Source organism: Engraulis encrasicolus, chromosome 13, assembly GCF_034702125.1.
Source record: "Engraulis encrasicolus isolate BLACKSEA-1 chromosome 13, IST_EnEncr_1.0, whole genome shotgun sequence".
Classification (NCBI taxonomy): Eukaryota; Metazoa; Chordata; class Actinopteri; order Clupeiformes; family Engraulidae; genus Engraulis; species Engraulis encrasicolus.
This window is the reverse complement of record NC_085869.1, coordinates 16,930,198-16,946,154: the sequence shown is the minus strand read 5'-3', so window position 1 is coordinate 16,946,154 and position 15,957 is coordinate 16,930,198. Positions and strand designations below refer to the sequence as shown.

The following is a 15,957-nucleotide window of genomic DNA, read 5'->3' as shown; positions in this document are numbered from 1 at the left end:
CCCCAATGGCCTGGTTGCAGACTGCTGAATAGAAATCATAGAAGCAACAGGCTAAAATCAAAGATAAAAGGATGTCAGTTCATTTAATTACCGTAGCTGCTGGAAAGATAATGAGCCGAATGACTGACCAGATGCATACTGTTAAAAACAACACAATGCTCACCAGATGTCTTAAAGACTGTGCGTGCTTGTGCTTGATCAGCTCATTTGCAGCAAGGCCAAACCTACTATGCCGTAAGTGGTCATTTTCATCATCCTAGTTGGCTTAAATCAGGGGGGAGGAACGTTTTTCATTCAAATTTCACAAAAGTCTTCCAAGGGCTGTACTATGAGCATAAACCAGGATTTCCCCTTGCACGCTAAGGCCTATTTTGAAGGAGGTCACCTTTACAACAGACTTTACCTTCACTGGGTCCCCTGAAAATATAACTTAATTATATTGCAAATGTAATTTCTGAGATTGCTTTACAAAACGTGTCATATTTCATGTGAAATTGCATAACTTAAATTGATATTGGGGGGCGGGATAGGGGCAGCCGTGGCCTAGTGGGTAGAGAGTTGGTCTTTCAATCTAGGGGTTGCGGGTTCGAATCCCCCCTGACCTCTACCTACGTCTCCATCCTTGGGTGAAGTGCCCTTGAGCAAGGCACCTAACCTCACATTGCTCCAGGGACTGTAACCAATACCCTGAAAAATAATAACTGTAAGGCACTTTGAATAAATGAAAGTGTCAGCTAAGTGCAATGTAATGTAATAATGCAATGTAATGTAATGTAAGATGGCCTCACATGCCGTAAATGGCCCCCAGGCCATAGGTCAAAATAGCGATAGTCAAAACAGCTCATATTAGCTCATATTAGATGACTAAAAAAATGTTGTCACAGGCTTCATTGTGTTTCTCAATGCCAAGTAGACTGGTCTTGACAAAAAAAAAAGCCCCAGCCTGATTTTTCAGCCCTGCTGTCCACTGATTGGTGATCAGGTGATTGCTGATTACTGATTGGCTGATTAATCTCCTCCCAGAAGACCCAACCCGGAAGAAACATGGAAGGAAATTGACGGGAAGTTTACAGATGGCAAAGCAAGACTAACGGCGACTATTAGCAATATTGTCTGGTGTGCAACAGTATGTAACAGAACAAATGGACAAATAAAATGTTGCCTAATTCCATTAAAATGAACATTGCACACACACATACATGCAAACACACACGCGCGCACACACACACGCACACACGCACGCACGCACGCACGCACACACACACACACACACACACACACACACGCACACACACACACACACACACACACACACACACACACACACACACACACACACACACACACAGGCTGGGCCCAAAGTCATGGGCCCAGGACAAAGTCTGACCTTGTGGCCCCCATCGGCTTCCCTGGACACACACACACACACACACACACACACACACACACACACACACACACACACACACACACACACACACACACACACACACACACACACACACACACACACACACACACACACACACTTGAAGTACAACAAGACAGAAATATGTTTAAATTAATACAGCATGCACCTGTAGGCTACCAACAGCATCTCACATCATATAAGTAACCTGTGACATAATCTTGCTGCCAACCTGTTTGCTTTTGCCATTGGTGTATCACAAAGTAACAATAACAGCTCATCACACACCAAATACCGTCAACCAATTTTAGCTCCTGTCATCATAACATGAGCTCCATACATGCATTTCCTACTACCACTTGACTTCAAGGATTATGAAACATTCTTAATGTGCACGACTTCTGTTTTTGTGGTGATATCATGGCTCTAAATAAAATGACCCGTCTTGATACAGTTTTAATAATGTGCTAAAGTCATGTCCAGAGTCATTCCCAGCATTCGGAAATGACTGATGTAATACTTTTAACACACTTTGAGTTCTGTTTGTGAGTGAATTAAGATCAGCACAATTGGTTGACAGCATGGCCTGTGGCAGAGGGGCAATCAATCTTCTGCAATTGCAGCCAACTGCACCAGAATTCCCGTTGGGCTACACGCATTTCCCTCTCACTCACTATTTCCACCAGTTCCCATCTGCCATGTGTCTCGACAAAGCCTCTTTTACCAACTCTAGAGCTTATTCCCCCAGAACAAGCGTTTGATCAGGCAGGATATTTGGAAAACCCTCCAAAGTAATGTAAACACACACGAGTGATTTAAATGCTTGCGGCTTCTGTTCAGTTTGTATGCAATACAAGCGGACAGCATTCCCCACCAGCTATAACCGCCTGACACAAATAATCTCTCTGAGTTTGGTATGGTTGAGTGACATACTTTATGTAGTAAAGTGAGGATGGCAAAGGATGGCCTGTGTCAAATATGAGTGGTAACAACGAATCAAGAGAGAAGCATGCTTGTTCATGACATAAGTGATGCAATATGAGTAGCTACATTATTAAACTATTATAAATGGTGGATTAATTAGGAGGCATGAATACATTTCTTGCCAATGGTGTCACTGTTTTTGGGTGTGTTATAGCTATTGTGCAATAAGGCCTACATTAGAAATTAATAAGTTTAACTATCATAGGCCTATCATACGTCTACAACATTTCTTGCACTGTTCTTTGGGTGTATTAGATATTGTGTAATTTGGCCCACAGAAATTAATTTACTATCTAAAGCCTACTACAACATTTTAATAAAGCTGTGGTGGCCTTTGGAGTAGGGTAAAGAAAACAAAAAAACAAGAATAGATATTGGATACTTCAACTCAACTACCTAGCTGCTGAAATAACACAAATAGCCAGCATGCAAGTCACATGCATTTATACCTCCCCTACATGGGTAGCCAACAGGACTTCTTCTTAAACTGTTTTAGGCGTGACACAATTGGTTTATTCTTAGCTGGATGTATTAATAGTAAAATGGTGTCAAATGACCAGAGGTCATGGAGTTAGATTGAAAAAAAAAGTTTCATTCCGTTTGTCTGCCCTAAGTCTCAACTTTTTTGTTTAGAAGTGGGTAATTCCACTAGATGTCCACATTAGTTTATCATACCTTGTGTTGTTGGTCGGTGTCAATAATGATTGCGGTTACTTGGCACTGGCAGGATGGTAGATTGAGCTATTTGCGAGCTAGGCCCCTCCTCTGTGAGCGGAGCGCTTTCTCCAGACTGAACGTCATGATCATCTTCAGAGTGAGTCCACCTCTCGGTGGGACAAAAGACTTGCACCCTCGAAGTGGCAGCTGGAAATATCACCCCTTCCCATAAGTTTCACACCTCTGATTTGCAAGCGCTGTTTAGCTTGCTATTTAGCTTTTTGTGTGGAAAAAGGAATATTAAAGAAGTCGCCCATCTCCGGAATTTCTACTTGATTTTATTTTTTTCCATTTGAATTCCTGCCCAAAGAGAAATATCAGGACCCATCAGCTGCAGAAGCAAGACGCACACATTGGCGGATCATTTTGAAGAACTTGGCATCTGTACAGCAGACATTGTGGGTAACGTAGGGTTATTCGGCGTTTTTTCCTGATATATTTTCTTAATGAAAACCCTACGACAGTGGACTAAGGAAGATGGAAGGACTATAACTTTGGAACGGAATTGGAGCTGACACGGTTGCGAGATAAGATAATCTACTGACTCCCGACTGTTTTATGGTGAGTTTTATGGTGGTGCCCAAATGAAAGCACATTCACTTCATTCATTGTTTAGACGTTTCCACTTTTGCAATTTCGTTGTCCAATTGGCATCAGGCCGATATTCTTTGGTGAAATAAAAAATGACCTGTCCACGCAGGTCTGAATGAAATGTTGCATTAATTAATTAAATATGGCTAATAGGCTACATGGGTTTATATCTATCCAGTATCACACGTGAAATAGGCGACTGAACTGACAACGGTACTATTCCTGATTAAGTTTAAATGCAGTAAGGTGTTAAGTGGAATGGTTGAGTTTTTTTACTTTTAAAGTTGTGTGATGATGAGTATGATGATGAGTATGATGATGATGATGATGATGATGATGATGATGATAACTGTAATTAGTCCCAAAAAAAGGTTTGCCATCAATATAGCCTAATTAAAGGCCAAGGCCTACATGTGGCGCATCACATATGTGTGTGTGTGTGTGTGTGTGTGTGTGTGTGTGTGTGTGTGTGTGTGTGTGTGTGTGTGTGTGTGTGTGTGTGTGTTCCTGCGTGCGTGCGTGTGTTGCAATAACAGGATGGTAATTAGAGCTCCAGTTCTAAGATGCCCCCCTCTGCCACACTACCGCTGGTGCTGATGCTGCTGGAGGCTCTGCTGGGCGGGGGACTGTGCTGTCCGCACCCGTGTGCCTGTTACCTCCCGACTGAAGTGCACTGTACCTTCCGCTCCCTGCTCAAAGTGCCTGCTGCTATACCCAGGGAGGTGGAGCGCATGAATCTGGGGTAAGTCAAGTGTCCCTTGTGAGCTATTCTGGTACTGCAGTGACCTGCACTGTACAGTAGTAGCAGGGGTGCTGACAGGGGGGGAGAAAGGGGACAGTTGTCCCAGGCCCAGAGAGGGGGGGGGGGGGGGGGTCCGAATTGGGTCCTCATTACATAATGTGTACGGTATGGGGCTGGGGGCCCTTTCAGAGGACTTTTTCCTGGTCCCAGCCGAGGCTCTGCGGCACTGTGTAGTAGACTTACTTACACATTAAGGAAGGCTCTGTGACGCAACAATTACATGGATCAAAATTAACATTTGTGACTTTTAACTGTGGTCGGGAGGCAAGAAAAATTTCCAAAAGACTTCTGAAACACTTTTGTGTTGCGATGTCATTTTATTTTTTTTGCCAATGTTTATTTAAGTGTATACCAAACAATCAACATAAAGGATTGAATACAAAATAGACAAAAAAAGAGCAGACAAATAAAACAAACACACAAAACAAAAAAACCTGAGAAGAAAATTACTCAGAGTCCATGTTAATTGTCCAATGTTCTGCACAGGATCTCAAAAAATAACTGGGGGCTGCCATACTGTAGAAGACATATTTGTTGGTATAAGACAAGCACTGAGTCATTTAACAGGATATTGACCAAAACCAAGCACATAATGAATGAATGCATGTGTCATATTCTTTCTGTTTCAGATTCAACACGATTAATGAGATAACTGAAAGCTCATTTGCTGGATTAAGAAAACTGGACCTTCTAATGTTGCATGGCAATGACATCCACAAAATCCCCCATGGTGCCTTCAAGGATTTGGAGTCCTTACAGGTACAGTTAGTCTTTTTTATTATATACATATATATATATATTTAAGGGCATTTTTACCTTTATTTTGAGGACATGAGAGGCGACAGGAAGTGAGTGGGAGAGAGGGATGAGGGGAGGATTGGCAAATGACCCAGGTTGGAACTGAACCCGGGTCGCCGTCATAGTAACCCAGTGCCCTACCGTTAGGCCACGGCAGGGCCACTGTTAGTCTTTTTTTGTAGTACATCCCCGCTGTTAAATGTACTGTATATCCTAATGCCTCTGTTTTTTTTAAAAGGCATAAATATAATTCATAAATAAACAGCTGTAACATAATTTGACATATTACAGTGCTATACTCTGTATAAATCTGAATGGTTCCACAACACATACAAAAGTAGCTGAAAATACTTTTTTGCCTACAGGTCCTGAAAATGAGTTACAACAAAGTAAAAGTGATCACTGGACACACCTTGGTGGGCTTATCGGGCCTGATGAGACTACACTTGGACCACAACCGCATCGAGTTCATCCACCCGGACGCATTCCACGGCATGACGTCTTTGCGCCTCATCAACTTGGAGGGCAACCACCTCCAGCAGCTCCACCCCTCCACCTTCAGCACCTTCTCCCTGATGCAGCAGTTTCCCCTCTCCACCGTCAAGCACTTGCACCTGGCTGACAACCTGCTCACCACCCTCCCTAACAACATGCTGACAACCATGCCGCAGCTGGAAAGTCTCTTCATCTATGGCAATCCCTGGAGCTGTGATTGTAGAATGAACCCTTTCTTGCATTGGATTGCTGGTCATCCTGGTAAGGACAAATTGTTTACATTAATTATTATTATTATTATTATTATTATTATTATTATTACATTTTATTTAAATTATCAATATACTGAAGGATACTTTTGGCAGACTTTTACAATGCCTTTTAAAATGTGCTCTGTTGGCATGATTTATTGGGAAACAAATGAATGGTGTGTAGTGAGTCTTCCTTTTTATTGAATTGTGAACCTGTAATTCACCAGCACCCTGCATAACAATACAATTGGATGTACAAGGGGATTTTGGGCTCGTTTTCACAAACTCGTGAAATTTTAACAAGTGTTCCCCTTTCTTTTTTTCAGGAGTTCTGAAATGTAAGAAGGACAAAGCATACCCTAAGGGGCTTCTCTGCCCAATGTGCACATCCCCAAAACATCTGGCAAACAAAACCATTTCAGGCCTCGAGGACCCCCCGTGCTCAGGACCCCGTATCGCCTCCACTGAGACGGATCCCACCTCGGAGCCCGGCCCAAGTGAAGAACTGCTGACCACAGACCAGTTACGACAGCCGTTTGGAAACATCACACTCAATCTTTCTGATGAGCATGGAAATAAAGTGGATCTCAGCTGTCGAATCGAGGCACCGGGAGATTCCACTAAAATTGGATGGGGAATGGACTCTGAGCAGATTGCGGCTAACATGACTCTCTCCCTGAATCTGGACTGCCCCATTGAGCGGGAGGATTATGAGAGGCTGTGGAAGCTGATTGCGTACTACAGTGAGGCACCTGTCCACCTACAGAGAGACATCATGCTGAGTAAACAGCCCAAGCTGAGTTATAGGTACAGGCAAGATGTGGAAAGGGACGCGTATTACTATACGGGAGTGCAAGCCAGGGTTATATCTGAGCCGTCCTGGCTGATGCAGTCCTCCATGAACTTACAACTGAACAGGCCCCAATCAACTGGGAAAAACGTCAAGCTCTTCCTAGGGACACATTTTTCCTCCAAATTTGAGACTGAAATGGTCAGACGACAACGGAGAGAATGGGTTATTATCGAACACAACAACAAAACCGAGACTTCCCTGACTGGTTTAGCGAGGGGCACAATGGAAATGGACTGCAATGTGCTAAGTTCAGGTCACCCATCTGTCAGTTGGCTGCTGCCTGACGGTTCAAAAATGAGGGCGCCACACACCAGCACAGACGGCAGGATTGTAGTCTCTAGCAATGGGAAGATGGTCATAAAAGCACTGAGCCACACTGATGCAGGGGTGTATTACTGCACTGCCGAGGTGAAGAACGATCTTGACTTTCTAGCGTTTCGCCTGGCCGTGGTGGAGTCCTCGGCTCCACCGCCAGGCGATAAGGCAGGCCCGGCGGTAGCACACTCAGTCGGAGAGCCTGTATCCCTGCCATGCATCACCTCTGCAGCCCCTGACGCTGACATTTACTGGATTTTCCCGGACGGGAGCAAAGCCAGCGTTAGAGCCAACTCGTCAAAGGCGTACGTTTTCGCCAACGGAACACTGTTTATGCCACACAGCCAGCTCAGTAACAATGGATATTACAAGTGTGTGGCTATTAACTCGCACGGGTCAGACACTCTGGCATCCAAGGTCACAATCACACCAAGAGAGGGGGGCTTACAGCCTCTGAAACGGTACCCCATGAGGCCGCAGTCTGCTGCAGGAGTCTCCACTAAAATAAAAGCTTTCATTGAGGATGTGGATGAGTCTTCGGGAGATTATGGGAACTGGGAAAAAAGACAAAATAATCTGAACAGTGTTCGTAGGAACAGGACAAGGATACCCCAGGCTAGATTCCGTGGAAAACCACACCAATATCCTCAGCGAAGACTGCCTGGCTCTAGAAAACATATTCGAAAAGGATATAACGGCCAAAATAGGCAGGATGGTGCAGGGATAAGAAGAAAATCTGGAGCACCGATAGATCCTCAAAAATGGGCAGCCATTTTAGCCAAAATTCGTCAACAGACTGCTGCTAAAACCACTACCCCTAGCCCTGTTCACATGAGTGCAGTGGTGACAGAAGTACCTCCTGAAGAGCCCTCCCACTCAAGAAAGCCAGATCCTGTTGACAGTACTGAGGGATCAACTCCAGATGACACTAACCTGCCAAAAGAAGAATTAAATGTCCGCAACACTCCTCAAATTCCTCCGCAAATTCCCCAACACCAAACAGTCACAGTCCCAGCTCACACAACATACCAGACTAATGATATTTACCAATTACAAACCCCTAAATTGAACACAGTGGTAAAACCACAAAACTCTGTGCTAGATAGTGCTGTGAATCCCACCTCAGCAGCTGGCCATACAAACACACAAAGGGCTCCTCCTGAAGCCATAAACATTGAAGACGACGATGGCCTGCACAAAACACATATTGTGACAGTGGAAAATAATCAGGCTGTCACTGTTTCACTTACTACCCCAAAACTTAAGTCGGTTGCCATCGAAGCTGAATCAGAAACTCCTGGGGTAAACACGAATGATAAAGGTGTCAGCCTCACTTCAAAGTTCACAACCTCTTTACCTTCTGTCAAAACCACACTTACTCCATCTACATCTACATCTGCCAAACAAGGAGCGCCATCTCGGCCAAACAGCCCATGGAATTCAAGAAGACGGTTCGGTAATAGGAGACGGATAAACAGACTCAGACAAAGACCACAACCACCACGTCGAACTACTCCGGAGCCACAGCGACCGGCAACCTTCACCACCACCACTACCACCACCTTATTGCCGGTCAGATCTTCAGAAGCCCCAGAAGTTAGCATTAGCACATTATCTAGCACTGCTCTTCTAACTGAAAATGCAGTTGTTGTCTCAGAGACTACTCTGTCATTACACACGGATGGAATACTGACAAGACAGGAACAGCTCAATCTTAATTATGCTGAGTCGGGAAAGCAGCCTGTTACGCCAGAGAGTACTTCTTCACCATTACTGTCACTTGTGACAACACAGGGAAACCCCCAAGGACACCAGCACACTGCTTCTGTGGTGGAAATCCCAACTACTACTACAACCGCGCCAAGTCACAAATCTGTCTCTATGGCGGCTGGCCATGAAGAGTCCGTGTTAGTCATCTCTGCAGACTTGGAACTGGACGAAGTGCTTAGTGAACATGTGACAACTCAGAGCTACACAACAAGTGATGCTACATCACCACAATCAGAGATAAGCATTAGAGAACAAGTCACAAGTCAGAGCTACACAACAACCGATGCTACATCACCACAATCAGAGATCAACATTAGTGAGCATGTCACAACTGAGAGCTACACAACAAGCGATGCTGCATCACCACAATCAGAGATTAACAATGATAATCATGCTTCCACAGAGTCAACCTCTCATCCCTTAGGTCTAGAGGAAGATTTTGTAGACATCAGAGGCACAGCAGTCAGTCAGACTGTAAGCCACAATTACAATATCAAGCACCTGGAAGAGAATATGCCATACATCTCCACAACCATTCCTCCAAAAACAGCACCTAGGGAAACTGAAGAGGCAGCATCACCTGTACTAATAGATACAGAATCTTCTCAGATCTCGACACAGTTTCATATTTCACCCTCTTGGCATGAGCCCAACATCGTCTCCCCCATTGCTGAGACACCCGTGGCAGGTGAAACGAGAGCAAATACACCACAGCCCAAACAAGAGAGCAGTTTTGAACAAAAACACATCAGAGAGACTACCACTGAACCAATAACCACAATGGATGACACAACAAAACCAAAGACTATGTTAATGTCTAAAACCCCAACGACAACAAAGTCTGCTCCTAAAAGGGCTGTTCTGCCGACATCAGCCTCGTCCCGATCACAGCCCAGTTTAGCATTACCTGATAGCAACAGGGAAGGCCAGAGCTCAAAGTATCCTGGAGAAAACTATATTCCTGACGGCGGAAGGCATCCAGGCACTTACAGACACACGTATTACCCCAACAATAAGAATCCATTCATCATTCGCAGGCCTGATATAGTAGATCAAGTAGGCATACAATTTGTCACCACTTCCCCAGAGAAAAAAGGACAAGTTGAAAGGTCAACAATCGCAAAGCCACTCATTACCTCTCCAGCTGTGACCAAAACTTCAACTGCTCCGCCAACTGTCTTTAAGACACCCTCTTCATCAAAATTCAACGCTCCTCCACATCAAACAAATCAAAGTTCAACAAACTCTCGACACTCCAACACAGTATTTTCTTCCAACACATACAACAGGTCTCCTCAAAGGCCTGCCGCAGTGCCTGGACTAAAAGTAAAGCCAAAGATTACCACCAGCAACATCTACACATTTATAGTCAATGCATCTACAAATGTGTCGCTTCCCTGTGATGCCGTAGGCGAACCCAAGCCGTTCCTGACATGGACTAAAGTTTCTACAGGTAGGGGCGCACCTGTTTGTTACAGTGTAATAATAACTAAATAATAACTAGTGTAACAATATTTTAATACCATGAATACCATGTAATACCAGTGTAATTTTGTACTTACATCTAGGATTAGGGTTAGGGTTAGGGTTGGTACATGGTATTACACTGGTATTACATGGTATTAAATATTGCTACACTGATTATTTCACTGTACCTAATGTGGTAGATCCACTGTAATAGTAAACCATTAAAATAAAGTGTTATCTAAGTAAACATAATATAAAATATAATGATAGCAATAACTTCTGAGTGGACAGCCAGTGGAAAAGAACACATTTTCCTCTTATTTTCCCATGAGGCTGAGGACTGTAAAACATATCTGTCATTACCCAAAAGATACATCGGTGGTAGGAAATTGTGGATCCAGTAAATCTTTTGATCTCTTAGCTTTAACTGTGGTTCAAACAGAGGCCATTAATATCACAATTATGTAAAACAAAGCTATATCTTAATACGAAAAAGCTTTGTTTAAGCCTCTTTTTTTGCCTACAGATACATGGGTTTTGTGCAGGAGTCATAACCAATTCATCACAAAGGAAAAAATAAAAAGGCATTCCTTCATTAAAAATGTATTACTTAAACCAAAGCTCACATTTATTGGACATTTATTGGACCATGAATCTCAGCTTCATGAAAATAAACAATGTTGTTTTGTTTTTTGTGTCATTTTGTTCCAGGTGCTATCATGTCGGCCAACAGTCAGCTGCAGAGGTTTGAAGTGCTGCCCAACGGGACCTTTGTCATCCGTGATGTGCAGCTTCAGGACCGAGGCCAATATCTTTGCACAGCCCAGAACCTTTACGGCGTGGATAAGATGACGATCACACTGTTTGTCTTGGCTCAACAGCCCAAAGTGATCAACCCGAGGCACCGTGACGTGACCGTGTACCTTGGGGAAAACACCAATCTAGAGTGCCGCGCCCAGGGTCTGCCCGAGCCACACATCACCTGGGTCCTGCCTGACAAGTCTGTGCTGCATACAGTGAGCACGACGGAGCAGCGCGTCATGCTTCTACCCAACCGAACTCTGCAGGTCAAGCAGGTCAACTACCCGGACCGAGGGATTTATAAATGCATAGCCAGCAACGTGGCCGGGGCCGACACGCTCTCGGTGCGCTTACACATCGCTGCACTTCCTCCAATGATACAGCAGCCTCTTCATGAGAACTTAACCGTCCTGGAGGGCCAGGCCGTCTTCATCAACTGCAGCGCCAAGGGGGCGCCCCAGCCAGCCATACGCTGGACGGTCTTTGACGGCACACAGATACGCCCGTCGCAGTTTGTCAAGGGAAATATGTTTGTCTTCCCAAACGGAACGCTGTACATTCGCAATCTGTCCGGTAAGGACTCTGGAAGCTACGAGTGCATGGCCATTAACACAGTTGGGGCCGCAAGAAGGACAGTGAGCCTTGTGGTGAAAAAGAACACGGCTACCGCTAAAATCACCTCCACGTCTCCTCAAAGCACGGATGTCTTGTATGGAGAGACACTGCTGCTAGACTGCAGGGCCTCTGGTGACCCACCTCCGAGGATTGTCTGGAGGACCCCGTCCAAGAAATTAATAGACGCTCATTACAGGTGTGTTCAACTCTAAAGACCAACATTTGCAGTATCAGATCATTTCTGAAGTCAGATGAAGAAGTGTATTGATACATTGAATGTATGAAGCTGACATGTGCATAGTAAGACATTAGAGATGCACCGGATCCAAGATCCGGCTCCGGATCCAAGATCCGGCTCCGGATCCGGCAGGATAATAGGGTTTTTCACGGGTTCCGGATCCGGTTCCAGGATCCAAGATCCAGGATCCGGTAGCCGAGGCTTTTCAGTCAAAATAGTTTGAGCCAACGTGATAAAAAGGGCCCACGTGTGTGAGTAGGCTATGTGTTTCAACCCTTTCGTAGGATCCGGTATCCGGTTCCGGATCCGGCAGGATCTTAAGCAGTGGATCCGGTATCCGGCAGGATCCTAAAAATCAGGATCCGGTGCATCTCTATAAGACATACAGTAGTTTTATTTAAAATAGTGTAATTGTTATCGATACATTCAATGTATGAAACTGACATGTGTATATTAGGACAGTTTTTGTTTAAATAGATTAATTTTAAGTTAGTTTCATAGTTTGATATCCTTTATGGTGTGCAGTATTTCTACTTAATTTAACACATTTTCATTATCTTCATGTTTTTCAGCTTTGATCGCCGGATGAAAGTCTACGCCAATGGCACATTATTAATTCAGGATGTGACCGATAAAGACGAAGGAGACTACTTGTGCGTTGCCAGAAACAAAATGGGGGACGACTACGTGCTCCTCAAGGCCAATGTGATGATGAAGGCGGCCAAGATCGAAGCAAAGCAGCAAGGGAGCAGCCAGAAAAAGGTCTCCTACGGAGGAGACTTGAAAGTAGATTGCATCGCCTCCGGCCTCCCCAATCCGGAGATCAGGTGGAGTTTGCCAGATGGAACTATGATTAACAGCGTTATGCAAGCGGACGATAGCGGAGCCACGGTGCGCACCAGAAGGTATGTGCTTTTCGACAACGGCACCCTTTACTTTAATGAGGTGGGAATGAGAGAGGAGGGGGACTACACATGCTACGCCGAGAACCGACTTGGCAAGGACGAGATGAGGGTTCACGTCAAGGTCGTGGCTGCTCCCCCAGTCATCAGGAATAAAAGCCATGAAATCGTCAAAGTGAACTATGGGGATACGGTGGCGCTCGCATGCAGTGCCAAAGGGGAGCCGACTCCCACCGTCACGTGGCTCTCTCCCACCAGCCGTATCGTACCCCCCGTCTCAGACAAATACCAGCTGCGGTCAGACGGGACTCTGCTCGTTCAGAAAGTGCAGAGGTTAGACAACGGCACCTACACGTGCATGGCGAGAAACACAGCAGGCATGGACAGGAAGTCTGTGACGGTGGATGTTCTCGTCTCACCTCCCATCATCAATGGGCTGAACCAGTCAGTCAGCTCCTCTCACGAGACTGCCATGAGGGACCAGCGCATGTTGCTCCACTGCAAAGCGGAGGGCACCCCGGTGCCGCGGGTCATGTGGGTGTTGCCCGAGAATGTGGTGCTGCCCGCCCCGTACTACGGCAGCAGAATCACAGTGCACCGCAATGGGACGCTGGACATCCGTTCTCTGAGGACGACCGACTCCGTCCAGCTACTCTGCATCGCACGTAACGAGGGAGGGGAGGCACGCTTACAGGTGTCCCTGGATGTCGTCGATGAGGTGGAGAAACCCAAGTTGAAGAGCCCAGCGTCAGAAACGGTGTCTCTCACCAGTGGCGTTTCCCTGACTTTGAACTGTAGCATTGAAGGCCGGCCGACGCCCGAGGTGACCTGGATTCTCCCCAACAGCACAACCATCACCAGTGGCACAAGCATTTTCAGATACCACCACAAGCCCGACGGCAGCCTTCTCATTAAAAACCCAACCCCATCAGAGATAGGTCGCTACCGTTGTGTCGGTAGAAATTCTGCTGGGTTTGTTGAGCGTACTGTCATAGTGCAGTCAGGAAAGAAGCCTGATATCAACAACAAATACAACTCACTGGTAAGCATTATAAACGGGGAAAACCTGCGCTTGAACTGTCTCTCCAAAGGGCACCCCTACCCTAAGGTGACGTGGAGTCTGCCAAGTGGCGTCGTGCTCACCAGACCACAGACAATGGGACGCTACACGGTTCTGGAAAACGGAACCCTTCTGGTGCAGCAGGCCTCCGTTTACGACAGGGGGACATACCAGTGCAAGTCAACCAATGAGCACGGCACATCTGTGCTGTCCGTGCCTGTGATCGTCATTGCTTATCCACCGCGTATCACAAACGGCCCCGCGGCGGTGACGTACGCCAGGCCCGGTGTTGCCATTCAGCTGAACTGCATGGTCATCGGGATTCCCAAGGCTGATGTGTCCTGGGAAATGCCCGATAAAACTCTTTTCAAAGCTGGCTCTCAGCCGCGGGTCTATGGTAATAAGTACCTTCATCCACAAGGTTCCCTAGTCATTCAGAACCCATCCAGCAGAGACACTGGGTTCTATAAGTGCACTGCCAAAAATGTTGTAGGGAGTGACACCAAGTCAACATACTTACATGTTTTTTAATGGTTACAAATATTTCATTTTTTTTACATGCCCAGAAAACTGCGTAATTTTGGTGCACACGATACTGTTCACACACCTGAGTTCGTTGAGTCTTTCAATATTTAAGGAATATCCATGTGGTAGTGTATGTCAGGGGGAAAAAAACATGCACCTGTTTACACTTCTGTAAATGTTCTGTAGATGTTCTGTACTGATCTCTACTAAATTAAAATTGAATTACTGCATTTTGTGTCTGGGAATTCGGATGCCAAAACTAAACATTTTGAATTGGTGACACCAGGGAACAAAATTGTAACTTATTTTGTCCAGTGTCCTTCAGAATTAACTGCTCAAATGCATTATTTGATTTTACCTTTACCTTTTGTCAACTAATACCTTATTATGATACAAATTGACTATGTATTTGTTACGTAAAGAAGGGAATTTGAGTTTTATTGTTTAAGAGACCAGCTCTTGTGTGTGTGTGTGTGTGTGTGTGTGTGTGTGTGTGTGTGTGTGTGTGTATGTCTGTGTGTGTGTGTGTGTGTGTGTGTGTGTGTGTGTGTGTGTGTGTGTGTGTGTGTGTGTGTGTGTGTGTGTGTGTGTGTGTGTGTGTGTTGTAATAAGCTTCAAGGTTTGTCAGATAATTCACACAGACACCCTTATATTCTGTTTTTTATATTTTATTTTTCTAGTGTTTGTGTTTCAAAGCATTAAACACATGTATTTTCTTAAATTATTTGTCTTTGCAAGACTTGTGAAACATTTTCATTTATTAATGGACATACAGTAACTACTTTAAACAGCTTCATATGAAAAGCAAAATGAACATTACTCATTCATGAGCATATCAAAATGATCCGTTGAAATACCTTTTTTGGATCATTTCTCCAACTTATCGTTTCCTACATGCCAAAAACTGTTTTAAAGACAAAGTGTGATCATTTTAATTGGACCACAACAGTGGTCAGTCGCTTTTCTACTACTGCAAACATTTTTCAATAATAAATGTGATATTTTAATACAATATGTGAACTAGTATCTTCATGTACGCTTCATTACGGTCACTGTTGCTCTTTTGTGCCGTCGGCAATCACACCCGGGAGGATGTCAGTTAGCACCCTCCCGACCACAAGGGTCATATGTATTGCTTTTATAGAATAGTTCGATTGCCAACAAAAATACCAGAATACATTTTCGAACAAATGTTTATTAGTTACCTGACCTCCATCATTGGTTTGTGCTTTTTAAGGTTGTATGTGAATACAACAACCAATATTAAGCCATTTTTATCACAAGTTGCGTGCAAACTACTTTGACTTTCATAAATTGTGCCAACAGCTTTCTACGGAATAATGACTTGACCTGACAGTGACATCC

The 15,957-nt window shown here is 44.7% G+C and overlaps 1 protein-coding gene across 1 annotated transcript; it reads left to right on the top strand.

The window, feature by feature from the left end:
- Nucleotides 1-3,218: 3,218 nt before the first annotated feature.
- On the top strand, nt 3,219-15,581 carry mxra5b (matrix-remodelling associated 5b). Its single transcript, XM_063213289.1, has 7 exons — nt 3,219-3,670; nt 4,237-4,442; nt 5,132-5,261; nt 5,666-6,056; nt 6,373-10,437; nt 11,163-12,063; nt 12,678-15,581. The coding sequence occupies exons 2-7, from the start codon at nt 4,264-4,266 to the stop codon at nt 14,596-14,598; spliced, it is 7,587 nt and encodes a 2,528-aa protein (XP_063069359.1). The 5' UTR covers nt 3,219-3,670; nt 4,237-4,263; the 3' UTR covers nt 14,599-15,581.
- The last annotated feature ends 376 nt before the right edge of the window (nt 15,582-15,957 follow it).

Bases quoted from the DNA above. Each gene is read 5' to 3' on its own strand.
- mxra5b (XM_063213289.1), top strand. From the start codon at position 4,264: ATGCCCCCCTCTGCCACACTACCGCTGGTGCTGATGCTGCTGGAGGCT. The intron at 5,262-5,665 runs GTACAGTTAGTC...TTTTGCCTACAG, and splicing joins AGGATTTGGAGTCCTTACAG to GTCCTGAAAATGAGTTACAA. The intron at 12,064-12,677 runs GTGTGTTCAACT...CATGTTTTTCAG, and splicing joins TTAATAGACGCTCATTACAG to CTTTGATCGCCGGATGAAAG.